This window comes from Condylura cristata, unplaced genomic scaffold (assembly GCF_000260355.1).
Source record: "Condylura cristata isolate star-nosed mole 26May11 unplaced genomic scaffold, ConCri1.0 scaffold00008, whole genome shotgun sequence".
Classification (NCBI taxonomy): Eukaryota; Metazoa; Chordata; class Mammalia; order Eulipotyphla; family Talpidae; genus Condylura; species Condylura cristata.
Genome location: NW_004567109.1, coordinates 38,330,949 through 38,356,512, shown reverse-complemented (window position 1 = coordinate 38,356,512; position 25,564 = coordinate 38,330,949). Strand labels below are relative to the sequence as shown.

At 34.3% G+C, this 25,564-nt stretch overlaps 1 protein-coding gene across 3 annotated transcripts in view; it reads right to left on the bottom strand.

The window, feature by feature from the left end:
* The window catches only part of LEPR (leptin receptor), a 118,534-nt gene that overhangs the window by 12,047 nt on the left and 80,923 nt on the right, over positions 1 to 25,564 (bottom strand). For all 3 annotated transcript variants that reach the window (XM_012722383.1, XM_012722384.1, XM_012722382.1), the window contains exons 4-15: positions 24,883 to 25,006; positions 20,532 to 20,740; positions 17,245 to 17,387; positions 15,217 to 15,361; positions 10,204 to 10,494; positions 9,947 to 10,064; positions 7,709 to 7,908; positions 6,377 to 6,525; positions 5,110 to 5,269; positions 4,917 to 4,999; positions 1,504 to 1,720; positions 49 to 231 (exon numbers count right to left, since the gene is read on the bottom strand). In XM_012722383.1, the coding sequence (XP_012577837.1) occupies positions 49 to 231; positions 1,504 to 1,720; positions 4,917 to 4,999; positions 5,110 to 5,269; positions 6,377 to 6,525; positions 7,709 to 7,908; positions 9,947 to 10,064; positions 10,204 to 10,494; positions 15,217 to 15,361; positions 17,245 to 17,387; positions 20,532 to 20,740; positions 24,883 to 25,006 (2,022 nt within the window). The remainder of the gene's footprint in view (positions 1 to 48; positions 232 to 1,503; positions 1,721 to 4,916; positions 5,000 to 5,109; positions 5,270 to 6,376; positions 6,526 to 7,708; positions 7,909 to 9,946; positions 10,065 to 10,203; positions 10,495 to 15,216; positions 15,362 to 17,244; positions 17,388 to 20,531; positions 20,741 to 24,882; positions 25,007 to 25,564) is intronic.

The window sequence follows — 25,564 nt, the reverse complement described above, 5'->3', positions numbered from 1 at the left end:
CTGCCCTATATTAAAACATAAAGAAACATTAAAGTACAATAAACATACCATGAATATAACACTTCTTAGAAGATGAGGGGATTCTAAGCCATTTAATTTCAGTGTCTTCATTAAGAATTTTCCACTCCATAATAAAATACATCAGATTGTAATCACTGGGTGATAGCATCCAGGAAAGAATCACACAACTGCTATTTAAAGGATAAGCACTGAGTGACTGCACGGTATTTACTGAGGGGAAAAGAAGGAAATATATTTTTAAATATAAAATTCACAAAAATCTGCTAATATCCTTGAGAATATCTAATTTACTGGAAAGGGGAGCAGGAAGAGAAGGAAGACATTTACACAAATTAATATAATACGGCAACCATTTTTATAGTTAAGTCATAAAAAAGAGATGTAATATGTAGGAGTACATAATGAGGAGAAACTAAAATTCAAACAGGATATTTGAATAGTCAAGGGTGACCTCCACTGGAATACTGTACAAGACAATTATACACCTAACTCTCTTCAAACTTTCTCTTGCTGCGGGAAGATGGAATCCTTCATCTCCTTTCCTGTGCCATAAAGACTCTTGATCAGACTGCTGTCTTGGGAGTCAAATCTCTTCACTCTATATTTTGGTTCCTTTTTCCTTTACTTTTAGGAAATTATATTCCTTTCATGGGAACACATATCTCAATCTGTAATAGGCATTCAATTGTATGGTTACTTTATTAACATCTGTCTCACCTATTGCCTCTGAATGCCGAGACCATTATTGTTTATCTCTGGAATTCTCACCACTTCTCACATTGCAATGTTTAATAAATATTTCTAGAGCACATTTGTTGAAGATATTTAAAGTGTAAAACATTGTGCCAGGTACTGCAAGAAGGGACTTGCAAGAAGCTTACACTGTAAGTACAACAGTAATGTTCATATAATGCCAAGATATAAATTACTTTTTAAAAGGCAGAAAGCACTCTGATTTAAATAAAAGACATAAGCAATAAGCAATGATTTCATGGGAAGGTCTTCATAGATTAGTAGAGGTATAGGAAATTTGAATTATCCATTTAGAAGCTATATTTTAAATATATTATCCAGATTAGAAATTCCTATTGAAAGTAGTTCTTAATTTGTTGATTAATCAAAAATGTCAAAATTAATGAAAGAGGGTTCATCACATAGCAAATGAAGTATAAGGTAATTTTGAAGTCTGATCAATTACTTGCATTCATATATGTCAAGTGTGTTATTTACTAGAATTACATATGTGTGTTATTTACTAGAATACCACTATATACTATTGTACTATTTCAACCATGTTCTAGTACATGAAAACTCAGGGGCCATACTACATAATCAGAGTACAATCTGTTTTACTATTTTTCAAAGAAAAGATGAACGAGATTTGAGATTCAGGGACACACAGGTCTTGAAAGTTTATTTACAATGGAGGAGTCTGTAAAGATCAAATATTAACAGCAATTTACTACCAAAACCTTATCTTACCTTTGCCCACAGGCCACGAGAATGTTAAATTAGAGTTTGCAAGCGAAGTACCAATTGAATTGATGGCCAGAACTGTAACTGTATGTGCTTGCTCTGTCCACAGGAAAGTGAATTTAGTGTGATTACCTACATCTTCTGACCATGTTCTATTGTGGGAAGTATGATGTTTGATCACATATCTTTTCACACTGCACAATGAATCATTTTTCATCAAAGGCTGCAGGACACATAACAATTGATTAGGGTCAGGGTTAGCATGTTTTTTATATAATCCCAGGTTATAAAGAACTCTTAAAATACATTTCTGGACCCTCCCTGGTGACACAATGGGTTAAAGCGCAGCACTAAGAAGCTAAAGATACTTCAGCGTAAGTTCAATTCCCAGCCAGGGAAGGTGACCCACATGATATGGCAGACCTCTCCTGACCTGCCCACTGCTCCCCTCAGCAGAGTTCTTCATCAGTCAGCTTATTAGGCTATCCAATCTGTCTCTGGTGAATCTTCTCACTGCCCCTATACCTCTGGCCCACACCCCAATTCTTTTTGTGCAAATAAATAAATTTTTTTAAAAAAATACATTTCTCACTGGGAGATTGGGGTCAGACCAGGGCAAGCACTGCCTATTTCAAGGATGAAGCTTGTGGAGGTAGAGTAAGATAGAACCTGCCTCTGACCACAGACCCAATGAAAATAGCTGTCAGGGATGGAGCATAGGAAATTTACTTTAATCCTTCAAGTAACAGGGGCTATTAGGATGAAGCATATGGCAGCCCAAAATTTCTACTCCAAAGCTAAAAATAATCATGCAAGATTATTGAGATTGCAAAGACTACTACCAATCCTATGTCAATCTATAGAAAGTATGAATTTATACAATGGTCTAGAACAGTGTTTCTCAATGTCTTTGTCATTGAGATTCCTCTAAGCTAAAAATAAGAAAGAGAGAAAACACACACACACACACACACACACACACACATAGACATGTATCCCTGCAGGCCTGGAAACAATCTGGGTAGATTAAGGAGTAAGATTTTGGCAGAAACTGCAAGAAAGAAATATCTGGAAAGTCATGTGAATTCTGCATTTTTGTTTTTGAAAATTTATGTCAGTTATCTTACACAAATAGTTACTTTTGTAACCATCAGTAAAAATAATGATAAACTTGCTTACTTTTTGGTAATTCAAGTAGCTCTTGGCTCATCTTGGAAATTTCTTGCCCTGGCCCTATAACTGGTCATTTTCACAAGAAGCCTTAATTCCTTTTACTGAGGAATGGTAGTAGAAACATATTGGTATGTTCCTCACTATTTCTTCATGTATTTCTCAGCTCACATCTACATATCTACATACCTAGAAATATTTTTAAGTGAATCCATCTGTATCCATATTAAGCTGTACAAGAATTCACACTGATATCTCCAACTCTAATCCATTATCAATGGGTTAATCTGGTCTCCTTGATTGTCTGTAAATCCTATCCTCCAAATCCATCTGTTTAATTGTTTAAGTTCAGCTTGTAAATAATAATGGTACAAGAAAGTTTAATGAACATCCCATGAGAAATAACTATCAAGTAGAACACAGTACTTAATGCAGTTTCTTTGCCCTTTGTTGAAAGAATCTACTCATCTTATGAAGTTACTTAAACCTGCACCTTTTCTCCCCCTTCCTCATAAGACTGTTTCAAACACTTGAAGTATAATTAGATTCACTTGTTGAAGTCTGAATTCCATCCTGGGGTCTTTCAATCTCACAGATGATTTATTATAATTGTGTTCTTGTGCTATAAAGTTTTATGAGTTTTGGCAGACACACAGTGCTATGAACTCACTAAAATAATATTTATAGATTCATTTCAGCACTATAAAAAATTCCTTGTGTCTCACCTTTTCAAACCTTTCCCCAACAGCCAAAACACTGATCTTTTTTAACATATCTAAAATAATACCTTCTCTAGAATACCATATGAGTGGCCACATAATGTGGCTTTTCAGACAGACTTCTAGCACTTGGCAGCAACCATTTAAGATTCATCCACGTCTTTTGGGGACTTTTTTAATCACTGTATAATTTTCCACTGAATGGAATTCCAATAGTTTATCCACTCACCTATAAAAAATATCTTGATTGCTTTCATTTTTTGATGATTATGAATAAAATTGCTGTGGATGTTCATATGCAATTGTTTCTTGACATATAATTGACATATAACATTGTATTAGTTGTGGATATTTAGCACAATGATTTGACATATGTATATTTTGTAAAGTGATTATCACAATAAGTTAACACATAGCACCATACATAGTTACAAATTTTTTTTCTCTTGTGAGAACTTTTAAGACTTACTCTTCTAGAAACTCAAAAATACAATACATGTTACTAATTATTGTTGCCAGAGTGTACATTACATCTTAGGACTTATTTATCTCATAGCTGGAAATTTGTTACTTCTGCTAATCCCATCCCCCTGCCTCTGGCAACCACTGTTCTTTGTTATTTATTAGTTCAGGTTTTGGATTTCTTTTAGAATCCACATATAAGTGAAATAATACAGCATTTGTCTTCCTCTGTCTGACTCATTTCATGTATATGCAAGTTTTTATTTGGACACAAGTTTTCAACTCAGTTGGGTAAATAAATAATGCAGTGCTGGATCATATGGCAAGAATATGCTTAACTTTGTAAGAAACTAGTAAATGGTCTTGAAAGGTGACTGTACCATTTTTTTTTTTTTGCATCCCCACCAGCAAAGAACAGAAGTTCCTGTTGCTTTGTTTCATCATCAGCAATTTTTGTCAGTTTTTTAAATTTAACCATTCTAAAACCTTGTTTTAATTTACAATTTCCTAGTGAAAAATATGTTTGCAATGGACTAGATATGAATGCCCAAATCTGATCAAGTTAATTAATTCACTTGAGACAAAAATCAGTTTCATGTAAGAGAGAATGCTGTGATCATTGTCAGACTGAATACCCACTGATGATGAAAACATTTATTGCTTATAAGCCATCATACAAACAGAATAATCTCAACAGGTAGGTAAACTGGAAAAATATGAGGAAGTTCACATTTCTATTTTTAGGAATAAATATAAGTAGAATTTTTGGACATGAAGGAACACTAAGTATCATCTAGTTCAACCCTACATTTATTCAAATGAGGGAAATCAGGTGTGATCCTGTACTTCTGAATTATTATATATGCTATAAACAAAACTCAGTTAAACAAAAAATATAAGAGACTCTAAGTGATTTTGCCAAAATAGTGCAGGAATGATTATGATATATTAAATTAAAACTGAATTGAAATATGGAGTTACAGAGCCTAAACATGACAGGATTATGAACAATAAAGTAAATATTTTCAAAGTTTAAAACTAAAAATTAAGAAAAAAAAGCAGGAATACCTTCCAAAGTAAAGTGACATTTCTCTCTTTTTTAGTGGTGTCTTCTTTAATTATTCGCCAAAACTGAGGTCCTCTGGTAGGAACTGTATAACAACAAGGAGCCCAAATTGTACTTGTGTTCTTGGGAGGATTGCTTTTCCTCAAAAGACACACTTACACATTTCTAAGACACATGTACAAAAGCGCTGCAGACCTTTTATATCTGTGACAACAGTGTGGACTGGGGCACTCCAGTTGCTCCAATACCCCAGGCCATCTAGCCTCTTACAGCGCATCTGAACAACATAGATGGCACAGAGGTCTGGCACGGGGACACTGGCGGATTTTGATTTTGGGTCATACACTTCATGCATCTGTAAAATAAACCGAAACATTGGTTAGACTGATCATAACATGTAAGTAACTAAGAATCCTTAGTATGTTAAATGTAATTTGTGACTATGCAGCTGACTTGAAAGTATATCTTTTGGTGTCATATACTATTTTCTTAAACAAATATAAGTATATATTTTTCAAATAATAATACCTATTATTTCATCCCAAAGTTGAAAAAGAATCGACTGTGTATTTGTTTTTAAAATACTCATATAAGGGTTAGATTTTGAACCACCGTAAAGTTAAAGATTATCTTAGTTACCTTGTTATTTCCTTGCTTATGACAACATTTTGAACTGACCATTTGTAACCTCACTTTCCTTTCCAATTACATTTACCCTATTAATAATCTCTGCTCCCCTCACAAATAATCTTCTTACCATAAAGGCTTTAGAAAATTTTAACCTACTGGTTAGATAGGGCCTACTGTTGAGAATCTGGCATTCAGTCTCTTCAGTAAACTGGTAAACAGTTAATTTATTTCAATTCAAATCACTGTAAGCAAATGATGATATTAGGGCTCCTGTTATTTCTAGGACTTTGCAGGCTGCCATCAGAAAACTGACATGGTAAGCCATCACAGCATACTTGCCACAATGGGTATTATTCTGATTGTTTGATGAAAGTGGTTTCTTGCAAAATATATTCCATTGAATATATGAACACTAAAGTATGTGATTATTAGATGTTAAGAGAAAAATGTTCCCTCAGTAAAGTGATTTTGAGAAAATAGGCTGAAATAAAGTCACAGAGGTGTCTTTCATAGAGGACCTCTCCAAAACCTTGACTATGTTCTTGGGACACAGAGTGATGCAGTTTCCTAAATGTATTTAGTCAAGTGATCTTTCCTCAAGGAAGATTTTCTGGATCAGTGCTCTGTAAATATATTTTGCAAAATGATGGAGTGCAGGAAATGTAATTCCTTAAAAGGGTTAGACTTAGATCAATTTATTTTACAAAAACAGGTACAGAAGACAGAAGCATGTACTTTTATGATAACAAATTACATCGTATGCAATAAGATTCTTAAACATAGGAAATAACATTTAGAGAGACATGTTAGAGAGATTTCTAGGTGAAGTTACCTTCCATTGTATTTCCTTTCCACTTAAACCATAGCGAATCTGGAACTGAAGATTATTCTCTGGAAAGACTGGCTTTTCCCAAGATATTTTCAGTAGCCCAGTTTTTACAGTTATTTCTGCTCTCACTCTGGATGGAGGCAGTGGTTTCACTGGAAAATTTTAAAAAACAATCACATTACATAAAAATTTAAATAGTAATGATGCTAGTAAAACACATTAATTTTCAAATCTTATATTTCTAAAGCAATTATCTCCTTCTCAAAACTTTTTCATTCATAATCTCTGCTGATCCCCTACAAACTTTATATCATACATAGAAAGGGATTATTTCTGTTTTGTAAATAAAGAAGTATCTTGAAAAAATCAACATATTGTCCATGTCACTGTGCAAATCAACAGTAAGACATGACTAAAAATTTAGTCACTGGTTCAGACGTAAAATATATCAAACTAAATATGTGATGACTTCTTTGTTCTAATTATCTCTTTACCATCTTCTATCTATCTATCTATTTATCTATCTATTTATTGAGATGTTGTTGGTTCACAACACTGTATATGATGTAGGGGAATAAATTCACACATCTTTAAGATACAGGTAATCAAACCACTTCTGCATAGTTTCCCAAGAAAATAGTATATATGACACCAAAAGATGTACTTTCAAATCTGCTGCACAATCATAAATGGGTAATTTCTCAATAATTTCACAGAAATCCTGGAAGGATTTGTCAAATTTTTCAAGGTCTCTCTTAATGCTTGGAAATCAAAATATCTTTTAAAATAGACTGATAAATGTCATCATCCTTGTCTATTTTCTCTTTTTTCACAGTATATTATTTTGAATACTATTATTAAATTCTTGGTGATCATGGAAGTGTATGCTGAAAATATTCTGATTGCTAAAAATTTGTTATAAGGAACTTGAAATAAAAATATTCATTTATGTGGTATATAGAAAAACACAGAAAGGATAAAAATTAAACTTTTGAACTATAAGGCCAATTAGTGATTTCCAGAGGGGAAGGCAAAAGAGGTGGTTAAATTTGTGAAAAGGGGATGTGAAGGGAAGACTTGGACTTTAGTGGTGAACATTAAAGGGGCATATTCATATGTTGGTTCCCAATGATGAGTAACTGAAACTTATATGCTATAATGCAATGTTACTTCAATGAAGAAAGTAGGACTGGTTATCTCCTCAAATCCTTTGCTGAACAAGAAAACAAAGCTTAACTAGTGAGATCAAGAAATGGCAAAACCTAACAGTTTCTTAGAATCGACTAGAATTCAAATTTGCTAATCAAAATGAAGATACACAACACATTAATATACCTGCAGAATCAGGAACAACACATATTGGAGGAGAATCAAGTGAACCTAAAGAGTGATTGATCCTAATCCACATTGTGTAGCCAGATAATAGAAAGATTGGTTGAAATACACATTCATAAAAACCATCTCTCTGCAAATGGCAATCTTTGTGTTCAGATACAGGATGAATGGATGGGACATCAGAACAATAAAGGCTGCTCCTTAAAAGATATAAAAACACTCAATTAACAGAGTGATAACATTGAGAAAAGCTGTAAGAGAACTGAGAACTCTGTTATTTAAGACAATCAATATAAAAAAAATGTTCTTACTAAAAAGGCATTTTTTAATCCCAGCTATATCACAATTTTATGCCTTTCCATAAAAACAGATAGTAATCTTTACTTAATATCTCCTTACACACTAAGTGGGGATGCACATAAAATAAATGACATTAACAAGGAGATAACAATTCAGTAAAGGTAGATCAACAACATTTTGAAAGCTAACTAGTATTATGCCAAAGTGAAAAATTTCTAAAAGTATAGATCTAAAGTAGCAATACATCATTGCTGAGATTGGAAGGGAGAAAAATTCTTCACACTTTAAATAAAAATTAAATGCCATATCAAATGGAAAGCATAACTAACAGTAAATAATGCTTAATTACAGTGTCTTAATATTTTCCAGTTCAAAACAAGATAATTTTAAAAATGCCAATGTTGATCCTAAATGAATCACATAATCAAATATACCATTAATTTTCTCAAAGAAGGAAATTTTTTTAAAAAATTTAACTGACTCCTAATAAATACTTCAATTATAACACACTAAGCTTTCTTTTCTCCTCCTTCTGTCACTGCTTGCTTTGAAAATGGCTTTTTAATAAGAAAAAGTAGCGGTTGGTTTCCATAAGAATGGAAGTAAGGAATTTATTGAAAGGAATAAATTCTTCATTCTTTTTTCCCATTTGCATTTTCTGTGCTACTTTTTTCCCTCAAAATTTATGATCATGCGGTGTGTGTGTGTGTGTGTGTGTGTCAATGAGAGGTGATGAAGGGGTTAAAAAAAAAAAAGAACCAGGCCTTACATGGAAGCACAGTAATAGTCACCTGGAACCCAAAGGTTAGTATCACTATAATTATGACAAAAATAACCTTTGACTGAAAAATAACCTTATGACAAAAATAACCTTTATCAGGAGAAATTATATCATTTAATTACAATTAAATATTTCATTATTTCTTAGAGGAACCTCATTTTACAGACAAGAAAATTGAGACTTAGATTTAAAAAGCCAAACTTTCCCTTTCATGATTCTTCTGTAAGATGAGACAGAATTTATGTAATAATCACTCACAAATACCTTTTCTAATGTGAAAATGTCATAGAAAGAAAGTAAATACAGATTATAAAAGTAAAAGTGCATACCATGCACGTTCTATGAATTTAAAAAGTCTTTCATCAGATAATATGAAGGTAATTCATTGAGGAACACAGACATTGCCTCATTTTCTCAAGACTGGTAATATTAGGAATAGAATTTGAATCACAGAACTTGAAGATGACTAGTTTTACAAGTAGAACATTTAAATTTTTAAAATAACTGAACACAAGTTATACAAATTTAAAGTTGTATATATATATATATATATACACACACACACTTGAGAACTAGTATGGGATATTATAGAAATTAAATGTATCTATCATCTCCTAGCCATGTGAGATTTTAGATAAAATTCTTTGTAGAAAAGAATACTATAGAAAAATACCCTGCATTTTTCTTAAACAAGGAAGGGTAAAAATAAATGAACACAAATTTTTCTTTATTAGAAAACTTTCTAAGTTTCTTGTTTTTTTTAGTAACCTTACCTACTTCTAAAATCACTCATATTGTCTCTTACAATCTTCTTGCCACTGTTTTCTAAAACAATCTTAAGCAAATAACAACAGGCTTCAATAATCTTCAAATTTCTCTAGTGAATTCTCTAAATCAAATTAGAATGCACAGAAACTAACATTTTTTAAGTTTCATCCAATAGTTAAAATGCAATGTGAAGAAATGTCAGAAAAAATAATCTGTAGTAAGTGCAAATTTTTTCAAGAAACATCCATGTAGTACTACAATCTCTCAAAATTTCCCTAAGTAAGCATATTCTACCTCCTATTTCAGGAAGGAAATCTACACAATATTTCTATAGGAAATTTTTATCTCACCCTATCCACAGAAAATAAAGCAGCAAAAACAATACATACCTATGATATCTCAACTGCAAAGTACTTCCCACAAGTGATTCGATTGCATTGGTTGACCATCTGCAAGTCATTTTAGTTAAGTACCCATCAGTTTCACATGATATATTGATATTGACATCTATTTAAAACACATTAAAATATTAATATAAAGCAAAAAACACCAAAAATTGTTAACGAAAATAAACTTTCCTTACATCTTCAATAAGACTTTAATACAGGGTCCATAATCAAAAATGAAGAAAACTTCATATTCTTACCGATCACGTACAGCTCAGCATAGCGATGGTGACATTCATGCTCGTGGCAACAGTACACAGCATCGTAGGTGAACTTCCCTCGAGGTTTGGTTGCATTCAAATTGGGAAACGTAACTTTGCTAACACGGTCACCCACAGCATGATACTGGCTTTGAGGAATTTTCTCAGCTAAATTCATCCACCAAACAATCTTCTTTGAGGAAACAATCTTGTTTTCCTTTTTATAGATGCAGTGAAAAGAAACATTGGACCCAACACTTGTCAGAATTTTAGGTGGAAAGTAAATAACATCTGTAATGAAGAAAGGTAGGCTATCAGATGAAGACAGAAACCATGGTGAAGCAGTTCACACTATGTAAAAAGATTCACAGCACCGTCTGAATTAAAATGAGTGTTCTGAGAGACTACAGCAAAACTGTAATTGTCTATTTGTGTATAGTTACTTAGTATTCCAAGAACTCCTGTTCTCAGATGACTTGAGCTTTCATACGTGCCTTCTGTATTTCCTAAATACAGATTTATTCATCACAAAGTTAGTGAGTGCTAATATACAGATAATGAAAATTAAATTCATTCTAACTCCACCGGGATCAGTATGTTTCCACCAGATTCTGCTTTCAGAATGAGGAAACCTGAGAGTGAGTTCTTAAATCAAAAGACAAAGAGGGAGTTATTTATGGTCTCATTTGGTGTATGAAAATTTCAACTAAATAGGCAAATTCAAAAAGAAAGCATAAATAAGAAAAATATTTAGGAGATATAAAACTAATGATGCAACAATAAAGCAGGAAAAACTGTAAACATGGTCTATAATACCATGTTGAGTTGCTTAATGCCAGTATCCTGTGGTTGAAGATGGAGTCAGTATTTTTCTAAAACAGCATTGTCTTAATAGCTCTAAACTCGTCCATACTCCTTTTGAAGTTCACTATTGCTGAACTTTATAGTTCAACATAGCTTGACTAGATGTTTAAATAGAAACAGAAAAGAATGTAAGTTAACAGTTGTTTAAACAGGAAGAACCTTTCTGCCATAGTATTATCAAATCAATATATATTGGCTGTACTATTTAAGGTGGGCCAATTTCTGCAGATAGAATATGAATTCTATTTTCACATGTACCTTCTGGATTAGCTCCCAAACAAACAAACAAACAAAAAATAAACAAAACTGGTGTTATTATTTCAGTTTTCACTTTTCTGTAACAGCATGTTAGACGCCAATGTCTTTTCTTACTTATAATTCATACTAGACATTTGTATTTGTATATCTACAAAAAAAAACATGAAAGTATAGGACAAAAATCAGTCAATTAGATTTATGATCTAGCCCAGAGTCTCTCAAGTCTCATTAATACATTATTTTACTGTACCCATGTACCAAACAACGACCACAGAAATTGTTAACCTAACTTCACATGTTCCACATCTCATTACTGGAAAAAAAAAAAAACCTCAGAATTCATTCATTAAAAAAATACTTTTAAGGCCCTCCCTGGTGGCGCAGCGGGTTAAAGCACAGCACTGAGAATCTGAAGCCACTTCCGCATGAGTTCGATTCCCGCCTGCCTCCTGCCCGGAGGAGACCACATGGCGAGCCAGACCTCTCCTGACCCGCCCGCTGCTTCCCTCAGCAGTGTACTTCGTAGATCTGCCTGTTCTGTTCCCCACTCTGTCTCTGGTGAAGCTTCTCGCCGCCCCTGAGCCTCTGGCCTGTACCCCAGTTCTGTATGCACAAATAAATAAATCTTTAAAAAAAAAAATACTTTTAAAGTACTTAAAAATATGTTATTATTAAAATAATAAGTTTTAAAGATAATTAAAAACTCAAATTATATCATTTCAAAATTGAGTACATATAGTTAAGACTTAATTGAAAAGCAGGATTAAAATCATAGTTGGCATGGTTAAATGCTAAAATATTACCTTAAAAATAAGAAAAACAGGCCCTCCCTGGTGGCGCAGCGGGTTAAAGCACAGCACTGAGAATCTAAAGCCGCTTCTGCATGAGTTCGATTCCCGCCCGCCCCGGAGGTGACCACATGGTGTGGCAGACCTCTCCTGACCCGCCCGCTGCTCCCCTCAGCAGTGTACTTCATCGATCTGCCTGTTCTGTTCCCCACTCTGTCTCTGGTGAAGCCTCTCGCCGCCCCTGAGCCTCTGGCCTGTACCCCAGTTCTGTATGCACAAATAAATAAATCTTAAAAAAAAAAATAAGAAAAACAAGTTGCTAAACATAATTAAAGCACAGATGTATAAAATTTTTATTAAAATAATATATTGAGGGCCTCCCTGGTGGCGCAGTGGGTTAAAGCACTGCACTGAGAAGCTTAAGCCACTTCCGCACGAGTTTGATCCCTGCCTGCCCCGAGGAGGTCCACATGGTGTGGCAGACCTCTCCTGACCCGCCCGCTGCTCCCCTCAGCAGTGTACTTCATCGATCTGCCTGTTCTGCTCCCCACTCTGTCACCCTCCGCATCTCTGACCTGCACCCCAGTTCTGTATGAACAAATAAATAAATCTTTAAAAAAATAATAACATATTGAAAATAACATAAGATAAATATTAGATATGCAATTGTCAAAATAATATATATTTTATTCTCATTTAAAATACAATGCAGTGTTTAATTTGTAAAATAAGAAAACAATAATGATTTTCTTTTCATGACAAAGTACTAAGAGCTATACCTTTGCAAGTTCTACATCAATAAACCTTAGGAAAAGAAGAAATTCTATTGATAAATATTAGTGAATTAACTAATCGAATGGCATTAAATTAAATTGAAAGAACACAAATAATGAATTGAAATATTTTAAATAAAGTTATTTAAATGTGTCTTTTTTAGAGCTCTAGGAAATTGATTTTTCAATTTGTGGAGCAGACTACTGACTACTGAAGTTTTTTAAGGGGAAATACTTTCTCTAACGCATTATAAGAGTTGCCAAGTATGAAGCGACATTTTATCTGTTTCTTTACTTCTTTAGCAATAACAAAAATGCCATTAATAAAGGCATTACAAGAATTCAGCACTCCTAAAGTAATTATCAGTATGTTGAAAGACTTAACTGCAATAGTCTTAGTCTTCATAAGTCTGGCAAAGTCCTAGTTTCTCTCTAAAAAGCCAAGACTGCCCAGTAGCTACAGAAAAGATCCTAGACAATTTATTTCAAAAGAATCCATAAGAATTTCTTGATTAAAAATAGTCAATGCTTCATTAGTTGTGTACCTTGGAAGGTATAACTTTAATATATCAATGAATACAAAGTAGTAATTATAAAGGTACTAATGGTTGCATTCTGTTTGTTATGGTAGCAGGACACCAGATGACCTCTGATTGAAAAAAAATCAATAAAATCCAGTGTATTTGAAAATGATAAAGCAGGTATATATATTCATTCCTTCTAAATAAAGTACTATCTTACTATTAAAAATAATTTTCTTTTCTGGATACCATTAACCACATAGCAGTGAACAATGGAGGAGAATCTATTAAATGCCAGGGTTTAAAGGATTCAAATCTCTTTACAAAAAGTTCCCAAGTTTAGAGAAATGAATTTTGTTGCTGCACACCAACTGAGTGTTGTGAAGGTGGTAATTGCTACAATGGTAATTCAGCAGAACTAACCTAAAAAACATGAACATTGAACATTGAAATCTCATTTTCCAGAAATCAGGAAGAAAATGAAGCATTCCATTAAAATTCTCTACATAATTAAGCCTACTGCTTTATCAACCTTCAGTGCCACTAGGGTATCTTACATAATTACATATTATTCACTCAATCCCTTTATTAATAGCTATAAATAGGAACTTTGAAATTAGACTGCCAGCTCTACTACTTTATGAATGCATCAACTTTTACAAATTATTTACCTCTTTAAATTTGAACTTCTTTGCTTATAAAAGGGGAAATGTAGTGTTGGAAGGACACAATTTATATATGTAAAGCACTTAGAACACTGCCTAAAACATTAGAAGGACACAAAGTATATGTAGAGCACTTAGAACACTGCCTAAAATATAGGACACACCTATCACTGTCACTGTTAGAGAGGATTATGAACTATCTCTTATTGGTGATTCAGTACATCATTACAGTAGGTGGCACTGTAATAGAGAATTACTCATAATGCTATGGAAGTGTGTAAGTTTTATTCTTTCTCTTAGTGTCCCTAGTCTACTTTCTAAGCTAAATCTGTTAAATTAGTTATTTCACTTTACATTCATTGCTAAATAAACTATTCTATTCTCTGTGGAAGCTATTTACTAACTGGATTTATTTATTTTTCAGCTTTTTCTCTATAGGATGGCTAAAGTTTTTAGAGACCCTTGTGATGAATAGGTAAAAATGAGTTGTTAAAGGTATTACTGTTGAAGATGTTAAGAGCAAACTAACTGGCAAAGTTTCTTTTCTATAAAATATATCTGCATTGAATGTTGTGAAGGTGGTAATTGCTACAATGGTAATTCAGCAGAAATAACCTAAAAAACATGAACACTGAACCTTGAAATCTCATTTTCCAGGAATCAGGAAGAAAATGAAGCATTCCATTAAAATTCTCTACATAAAACATAAAATATTTATGGAAGGGCAAATATATGTGTGTATGTGCTTTTAGTAAATATTATAAATTTGTGTTATGTATGAAAGAATAATGTTTTGTAACATGTAATATTTAAATAAAATGTTAACATTTGAAATTTATGTCAAAATATCTGACTTTTGAATGTTAGTTAAGGAGACATCAATACAAGTAGTGTTCTAAATTTGTGTTTTAGAATTTTTTATTAAGCCAATCTTTTGAAAAAGAAAGCAACTGAACAAAATTTTGCTGCTATAGACACACGTGAATTCTGGAGCTCTTTTACAAGTTTTCATTAACAAATGAATTTGTTCAAAATGAAATAGAAAATTGATATCATGATGACATTTAAAATGCCCATAATATGCCAAAGGCAAATTCAGTAAACTTAGTTCCTTCTCAGTAGAAACTACTATTCTTAAACCTACCTTGTGTGGTAAAGATAAGTGGAGTGCTCCAGTCACTCCAGATTCCTGGCCCATCCAATCTCTTGCTCCTCACCCGAACCTCATATGAAGACCCAGGAAGCACACTGTCTATTAGCAGAGATGTAGCTGAGACGATTTCATCAGCCTGTCAAATATTATGTGAAAACATCAGACCATCAATTTGCTGTGTAACTGATCACAGAATGACCTCAATGGATTTCAAGAATAAAATTTTACAGCATGATTACCTAGCTACAGTGCAATAAACCAAATAACACATGTTTGTAAATTAGTCAAAATTTTAAATAAGCAAAAGAGGAAAAAACCCACAAAGACAATCAGGAAATACTTTTAACTGAATGAAAGTATAACTGACTATTCAAAAATCTGAAAGCAATAGCTAAAGTAGGAAAGCTGAAGCCCCTGCTGACATCTAGAACACAAAAATGGTGGGAAGAGGTGGATACCCACAAAAGGGGCAAACAGAAAACTATACACATTAGTAGAGGAAAGCATTGCAGGAGGGCATGAATAATATTCAGCACCTGAACCTGATGCCAAAGTAAAGGGAACCAAAAGTTCATTCAAGTTTAGCAAGAGACCACTGCAGTTTACAAACCACAAGAAAAATATCTAAGAGTCCTAACTACATAAAATAGCCAAGAATTGCTTAGTAAATAAACTTAGTAAATAAAGTTTTCCAATGATGTATTCCAAAAGCTATAGAACTCCATAGTCTCTTAGACTTTGGAATATCATAGTCTAAAAATGGTAAAAACATTAAGAATGCCTAAAGCACTATCAAATCACCTTATATGGAATCTTATCATCTCCATCTTACAGATGGAGAACTGAAGACTGGGGACAATTTAACTCTGTGTTTTCTATACACGAATTCTATACTAAAGGATTCCCATCCTGTTCTTTATGAACATAGATTCTTTACAAAAGACTTATTTTTTTTACCCTGGATCTAAAAGACAGATATTTATCTCTTAAGTTATAAAATAATTAGTTTCATAAAGTTATGGGCCAAAGTCTTTAAATGACTCAGAAGGTTCTTCATGACCTCCTCCTTTTCCTCCCCACCACTCTCTGATTTACCAGCTACTACTCTTACCCTGCCCACCTTCATGGCCACCAGCTTCTCAGCCAGCTTAGGATCTCTATGCATTGCTGTTTTCTCTCTTTAGAGTCCAGTTCCCATCTAGCTACACCACCACATCCTTGGGATCCTTGCTGAAATGCCACCTTCTTGGTGAGATCTTCCCCCATCTCCACTTATTATTCCAACTCAAGATCTCTCACCAGCGCTTCCAAACTCCTCTCATTCTGTTCTACTATCCCAGTATAAAGCAAACAATGTAAAAAAAAAAAAAAAGGTAATGTAAAAAAATATATATGTATAAATTATTTTCTAAATATAAAAGCCAGTGTAACCATACAAGTAAAATAACCCTTAGCACCTAGTAGATGCTCAATAAATACTAAAAGGTGAAAAAAGGTTTTAACATGCTTTCCAGTATAAATGCATGTAAGCTGATTGAGCAATAAAAAATTAGATTTAATTATAAAAATCATAAACCAGAGAAAAATCTTTAAAAAAAATCAAAACTATGGTCAAAAGAGAGGGGGACGAGCACAAAGGATTGTGGTGATGTATCACAGGTGTGATGGTGGTGGGAGAACTTGGGGGACTACACCTGAGGGGGGAACAATGATGTAAAAATATAAATTAATTTTAAAAAGAGGCATTGTAAAAAAAATTTATGAATCTCTGTAACTGGACTACCTATAGCCATTTTTGGGTAGGGGTGGGTGTGTGTGTGTGTGTGTGTGTGTGTGTGTGTGTGTGTGTGTGTGTGTAAATGAGAGGAAGTGAAAGTCAATGATATAATATTAATCACAACTGATCGGCTCTCAGCATGCCCATTTGGCATGCAGAGGGAAATTTCTGTGGGGCCAGGAAAGGGATCTCATCTTTTGTTGCTTCTGAACTTTTAATTTTATTCACTGAAATATACTCACTTTTCTCATACTTGTAGAATTCTCTGAATATTTGACTTGATATTGAAGTTGAAACAGTGTGAATGTTAAGCTGGACCAAGAAATCTTTAAACTGCCAGTGTCTGTAATTTCCATATGCAAACCAAATGGTGGATCAGGTTTCACTTAAGAAAAAAAGAGAACACTTTTAAGTCAAGCAGCTTCTGTGACAATTATAAGATGAAGTCCAAACAAATTTTGAGCACATCCTATTATTTTAATCACATAAGGTGACCCTATTAAAACTTAAGTACAGAACAAAGATATGGGGTCTACTCTTTGTACTTTACCAATGCAATCACCAATTGTATCTTCATTTCCTTTTCAAGTGGAAAAAACTAAAATGAGGCTATGTTGATAAATGTGAATTCATACTATAAAAATACCTACTTAGTTTTATTTAACTTGTCATTTCTCAAACTTACCTGAAAGCTGTCCCCAACACACACACACACACACACACACTGACACACACTGTTTGAGTGAATACCATGTGAAAAGAACATTTTGCACAACAGTACTTGAAAAATGTATACAGGTTTGGTATGCAAAAATTCATGCATAAACATATATGTGACTTTCAGGAAATAATCTGAAATATAACTATGTGGAGATACCTACTCAAAATAATCCACAGCATGCATGTTTACATGTAACAAACACAGCATTAGCAGACCCTGTGTCATGTCACCAAAAATGAGAATTGAGTTTCTTAATCTGATAATGTTTAACTTGGTAAATAATTCGAGTCATATGTATATGTTATGTTTCTGAATGCATATGCATGTACAAGTGTAAGTATATGGGATATATGTGTGCATATATATATGTAGTTTTAAAAATACAACAATTTCTATATTATTTGTGTAAACACTATAAACATCTTGCAAAACAGAACTGTTTGAATAAATAATGACTCTTTCCTATAAAGAAAATCTATAGAAATGAAAAATCATATTAGAAAAGAATATTAAAAATATATAATGTTGATAGTTTTAAAAGTTTCTTAAAATCTAGAGTCCTGATTTGTTAAAGGATACATAAAACTTTACAATGAAGAAAAAAACAAAAAATACACAGATGATCTCTATAGACACTCCTCTAAAGAAAACATAGATGAACATAGAGAACATCTTATGCTCTCTAAAAAAGACATATATGGCTAACAGGGACCTGAGAAGATGTCCCTCAGATCTAACTACCAGGGAATTGTAAAGTGAAACTGTAAGATTTCACCTCATACTGATAAAAATGTCTATGTACAAGAGACAAGAAACAAGTGTTGGAGAGGATGTGGAAAGAAGGGAACCTTTATATTGTTGCTGGGAATATAAGTTGGTATAGTCATCATGGAAAACTGCATCAACTTCTCCATGACTCACTATTTTCCATTCAGCTCAAATGCTATCTCCTAAAAGAGGTCTTCTTTGCCCTCCATCTCTGAAAGAACAGCCCTCTTACTGATACTCTCCATTGTACCATCTGTCTTACTTCTTTCTTGTATTCAAGCATTTTTACAAGTTATTATATAGGCCCAAATCTAAAGGAAAATTTTTCCCAAAAAAATTATCACTGAAGAAAGAAAATATTCCTCCTAAGACTTTTAATAAAACCCATCATGGCATTTTGTCTTAAGTATTTTTTAAAAAATTCAAACCGGGCCCTCCCTGGTGGCACATTGGGTAAGGACACAGCACTGCAGGCTAGCCACAGCCGCTTCAGTGTGAGTTCAATCTCCAGCCCCGGAGGTGATCCACGTGGCATGACAGAACTCTCCTGACCCACATGCTACTCCCCTCTGCAGTGCACTTCACCAATCAGCCTATTCAGCCTCCTCACTCTGTCTCTGGTGATCCTCTTACCGCCCCTGCACCTCTGGCTTGTACCCAAGTTCTGTATGCATAAATAAATAAATCTTTTTTTTTTAAAGAGTTATTTATTTATGGACACAGAACTGGGTACAGGCCAGAGGTGCAGGGATGGTGAGAGGATTCACCACACACAGAGCAGGGAGCAGAACAGGCAGATAGATGAAGTACACTGCTGAGGGGAGCAGCGGGCGGGTCAGGAGAGGTCTGCCACGCCATGTGGATCACCTCCGGGGCAGGCAGGGATCAAATTCATGTGGAAGTGGCTTCTTAGTGCAGTGCTTTAACCCACTGCACCACCAGGGAGGGCCCAATAAATAAATCTTTAAAAAAAAAATTGAAACCAACGCTGGCTCTAAATGCTTCTAGAATTCATTTTTTAAAGGGATGATATTAAAACTGGATTTTTTTGGGTTTTTTCCCTTTATTATCAGTTCAAGACCAAATTTCTTAGATTCACTGTAATTATATTGTGGAAATCACAAATCTACCACCAGAGAACAAATTATTTTAAAATCCTAATGTTAAAATATGGCAGAATCTGATTCAAAAATGATCTCCCCAGTCATTTAGAAAGAATTAAAGATGAAGTTGTTGTTGGAAAATTCTGTCAGATACCTGGAAAAGTGGTTTCAGTGATATAAAAAATAATAATGCAAATATACATGTTAAAGAATTTGCTTATAATGTTATAATGCAAATATTAATGTTAAAAACTTTGCATATAAATATAAATGGAAAATAGTAAAATTATTAAGTTATATGCTTACATATAATATATAATTTAACATACATACACCAAAAAATTAATAAATTACTTTTAGTCAACTTATATTATTCACATTTGTAATTATATATTCAAGTTGGTCAAAAGAAATTTGGGAACTATTGCACTGAAACATGAGGCATTACCTATCATTTGAGTTTTTCTTAGAATCAGATTTATATCGCAAACTGCTTTGTTGTTTACTTATTTATTTTTTATCTCTGTCCACTATTTTTGTCCCTGCTTTATGATTCAAGAATTTTGGTTTACTCGCCACAGTTACTGTAATTCTTAAAAGATGAGCTTCTAAGAAATATTTATTGAAGGAATAAAATTCAAGTTAAAAATATACTATTTGCCTAGTGATAACCAAACAACACATATCCAATACAGATTTAGGATTTATAGAAATCAAATTGTTTTCAAGAGAGAATTTAAGTTACAATTACAGAGCTATCTCTACTACAGTCAAGTCATCACAGAAACTGCTTTTAATACTTTTAATACTCCCAAATACCACCAAAGCAGCTTTGGTCAAAGCCAGGTAAACTAACAGAAAACTTTATAAGTAATTTTTAACCTGTTTGCATGACTGAGGTTTAAATGTAATACTTCTTTTTTGGTGCACAACTTACCAACATTTATGGGCTGAACAGACATTAAAGGTGACTGAAAAGTTATTCCACCAGATGTGATGTTCAAGTGCATAAGAAGAGTGTAGTTGAGTTTGGAAACTGGCATAGGGACGTAGCATTGACAGAACTTGTGAACACTGCAGTCGCACTGAACAATCTGAAAACTGCCTTTCTGGGGAATCCAAGGCGGCTCTTCTACCACTTCAAGACTATATAAAAAAAGAAGTACTAAATATCAACATAGATGTAATAATTATAACTAAATGCATACAAGGTATAATTAAAATGTGGTCCACAAAATGCAAATTGAGGTACTCTCTTCTAGATCCCCAGCTTAAAGGGAAGCTGGAAAAAAAATAGATACATCATGTGAGAAAAACTAAAAGTTAAATCAGATCAGCTGTCAGAAATAATTGAACAAAAAGAATGTGAAGCAAAATGAAATACTGAGAAAAAAAGTGTCATCCTAAAAAACCACAACCAGTGAAAATATCTTGGAATTAAAGAAGACATAACAAAACTGGAATTAACTACCTTCACACCTACACTGTAAAAACTACTAAAGGAAGTCCTTTCAGCAAAAAGAAAATGATAACAAGTAGAGGTCTGATTTCACAAACCAAAGAAAAAATTTAGCTCAAAGGGTAAATACTTACTGACTGTTTGAAGCAAAAATAATAACCACATAGCATACATGAAATATATAATGTATAACATTAGCACCACGTTTTGGGGAAATAGAGATATGTAAGCATGCAATTGTTATTCACCTATTAAAATGTCTAATATTTTAAAAAAATAATTATACCAAAAGTATAAAGGAAGATGTATAAGATTCGGAACTCTTAATACACTGCTGGTGAGAATGGAAAGTTATACACTTCAGAAAGCTTTTGGTAATTTAATAAGTTGTAAACATACACTTAACAGCTGATTTACACATTTCATTTCTGGGTATTTGTACAAGAGAAATGAAAGCCTATGTCCCTGTAGAATTTGTACATGAACAAGTACAGAGACTTATAATAGCTTGGTTTTTAATAGCTAAAATTTGTAAATGGCTCAAATGTCTATTAGGAAATGAATGGATACACAAACTACAGTATAGCCAAAATAATGAAATGCTATACAACAATGAAAATGACTAATATGTACTGATGGAAGTACATATTAATGAACCCCCCCCCAAGTAATCGGCTCATGTGAAAGCATGACAAAATTACTGTGCTTGGCTGAGGAGCCAGTGGGGCAAAGCTGCAATCTGTGGGATGATGACTGAAGGCCTCTAAATGAGAACCCCACCCAGGCTAAACAAAAGGCAGACATGGGGTCTCTAGGGGAATCATTTAATACAATTAAAACTTAGTCTCTGCGCTGTGCTCGGCTGAACAATGCTGGGAGACATAAAATAAACAAGAAAAGGGAACGAACTGGGTTGCATGGAATGGGCCATAGATCCACACAACCAATGAGGTCTATCAAGAATTCTGGGCAAACACAACCCAGCAAGACACCTCCTATGCTCCAAGAGCCACCTAAACCTGATGTCCCTGCAGATAATTTTTCATGACTCCCCCAGTCATGAAAAATTACAGAAACAAGTGATAAAGGAGAGCCCCAAATCTTTTTTGAGGTGCAGAGTTCTCTATCTGGCCTATCTCTCCCACCACTTTTCTTAACCATGTAGTTCTATAAATCAGCCTTTTCTGTTCTCCAATTGGTCATTGGTGAATCATTTCATTCTCCAACCCCAGCTTCTGGCCTACACCCTAGTTCTTCCCCACAACAGTCTCAGTTATCCAGTACCCCCATAACCATGCACTTCTGTACCTGCAACACCTCCAGCTCCCCACACACTTCTAACCTCCTACCTCTCTCCAGTCCTCCTACATTCCCCTCCTGCCACAGCACCCTTCCCACCGTTCCTACTACCCCAATGCTGGGGGCTGTTCCCACCCATCTGGGTTGGGACCAGGGTGCCAGTGTGTAGAGCCATTAGTCCTGTAACAGGGGTGTAGCTGGAAAGGTACCCACACACTCTCTGGTCACACCCCTCATTAATGGGGTGTTTGGTGTTAAGCCATTCCCAGAGGACCTTCCAACAGCACACTACAAGCTCATGGGTGCTTGGCACTCTGCCATTCCTGAATGACCTGCTTCTGGGTTGGGGTTCCCTACACAGCAAAATAGCTCCTTCCTGGAACTCTACTGAAAGTCAGCCCTCCACAGGGGAGTTTGTAAAAAGAAAAAAAAAAACAAAACACAGTATGTTTACATAAAATTCTAGAAAATGGAAAGTAACCTATGAAGACAAAAAAATGCAGATTAGTCATTGTCTGCTGACACTGAATGAGCGAAAAGGAGTGCCATAAGGGCAGAAGCGGGGATTAGAGGGGCAGGGAGAAATTTTGTGATTGATAATATATTCATTTTCTTTATTATGGTGATGATTTAATAAGTCCTCTCATATAGACATTAAAAATTATGAAATTTATACTGTGAATATCATAGTTATTGTAAATGAATAAAACTATTTACCAAAGAAAGAAAATTTAGGGGAAAAAATTTTAAGCAATACCTTATCTATGTAGACCTACAAATGAATGGGTAAACCTTAAAAAGTAATTATAATTAGCTGTGTAGGTTTAGAGTAGGATTACAGACTCAGTGCACAAGTAACAGCATGCAACCAAGACACGGAGAGCTGTGATTTCTGATTTATTAGTGTTTTTCCCAATCTTCTTGATCTCCCAGGGAGTCTAAACCTTGGTGTAAATGAGAAGACTTTAGGATAGGCATCATGGGGCGACTACCAATGCCTCATATCCCCCTGCCTTGCTTGAGCTCCCCCATTCTCTCGATAAACACCTGCTGCCTCATAGTCAAAATAATCTTTTTTTTTTTTTGCTCATTTGAAAAAAAATCTTATTTTTTTTTAAATGAACTTAACACTGGTTTACAACACTGTATGATTCCAATGAATAGGATCACACCCCCTCAGAATATGTTACCACAACACACCCAACACCAAGGTAACCACTGTCTTCCACCATTGTCTAGGGACACACGCCATAGTAGGCTCTCCACCGCCCCCTCTGGTAGTGTCAGTTCTGCAGTCAGAGTTCTAGGGTTTGCTACTGCTTTGGTTTTGCCTGATTCTTTGTTTTATTTCTCTATATTCCAAATGTAGAAGATAGCATCCAGAATTTGTCTTTTCCCTTTGCCTTATTTAGCTTAACATTATTCCCCTAGTTCCATTCATGTTGTTGAAAAAGGCAAGAGTTCAACTTTTTATAGCCAAGCAGTATTCTTTTGTGTATATATACCCCTTTTTAATATCCAAAAGGACAGGTTTATTATAAAAAGAAAAGGGAACTAAAGGACAATGCCACAGACACAGTGGGTAGAAAGAGCTTCCCCTGAAATGACAGGGTTATGAAAAGAGACTCCAGCATAATCACAGGTGGAAAGCTACAGGAGGAGCTGCCTCTGCTGCTTTGCAAATGGAGAAGATTGGAGAAAAGAAACACCTGAGTTGTCACAGGTATTTCCATTATAGCGTGCTTGTGTGTGTACGTGTTAGCTAATTCTCAGTCTCCTCCTTCCATTTACTATTTTACATAAGGATTCTTGGTGATACTAATGTCATCGTTTAGTATTTAGCATACAGAATATTTGTTCAGGTGGGACTGAGACTGAATTGGAGGAGAAATTAATATTGCCCAGATTGTAAATGTTGCCCAGAAATGTAAAGGGTAAGAATTAAGACACAATACCTCCTCATTGAAGGGGCCGGAGAAGATTATCTCCTTTGGCTTAAAGTCTGCATCTTAATAGGGGAAGGCATGAAGTTACAGGGAAATTACAGTTCAAGTAAGTGTAGGAAGGTACACATGTGTGAGTGCTAAGTTGTAAAATAGGGGCGGAATAGAAGGCTGATGAAGAGGAAAAGAAGTAGTCCCTCCTTGTTTTACCACCCGCTTTTGGAAGCATCAGCTCAGTAAAGATTCTGCTATGTAACTGCAGTTGGTTCCTGGGTTCCAATAAGGAGAGTTTCATCCCCTGTACATTCTTAAAATTAACCATATCAAAATTATTCTCAGAGTTTACAGTTTTTTAGAATAAATGCCCATTCTAAAAAAAAAAATCTAATAGAGAGCACTGTATAAAACACACATACGCAAAAACACACACACAATGCCTCCAGGAAATGCATAGATATAAACGGAAATGTAGGTAGGGATAGGAGAGGTTTCATAACCCACTTCTGTTAAAGGAAGCTCTTGCTTTAAAGAAAAAAAATCTCATGTCACAGAAATATCCAAATACATTTATTTAGTTTAGTACTTACAGAGAATATAACAGGTGGACCTCAGGGTCATAATTCTTGAAAGGATTCTTAAATGATGACTCCATATAACAGATGAATAATTTCAAGTCCTCTTTCATCCAGCACTGTATGTTCCAGTTTGCACCTGAATTAAAAATAGACTAGATTAAATCTGAAAAACATTCTGAACAACTCAGGGAAAGAGAAGAGCTAAATTAAATTTACCAGTGTTCTAATACAACTTCCATTGCCCATTCTGAGGAGAAAAAGAGCAGGCTCTAACTAGTGGTATGTGTTTGCCCAAGTCTTTTAGTGCCATTGGCCCTTGGTATTATTTTTTGCAAGTTAAGGAATTAATTTCAATTATTGCTTCTCAAACATTTTTTTTTAATCCTAAGCCACTTAAGTAGGACAACAGACCTCAAAACTCACCTATTTTCAGTGTTTTCTCACTTTCCAAGAGAAAAGAGAACATTAAATATCAAGGTATAAGCAAATCTGGAGCAGTATTTATGTGTCTGCTTTAGCAATAAAGGCACAGTGAGTCACAATTTGAACTATGACGCATGTCTTAAATCCTTGTTACAGTCATACTAGAAGTCCCAAGTACAATTAATGCAAGTATATTTCACAGCACGTTAAAAATCCCACCTGAATAATACTAAATTTGGACACCAAGTTTATTTGGTGGCCTGTAAATCGC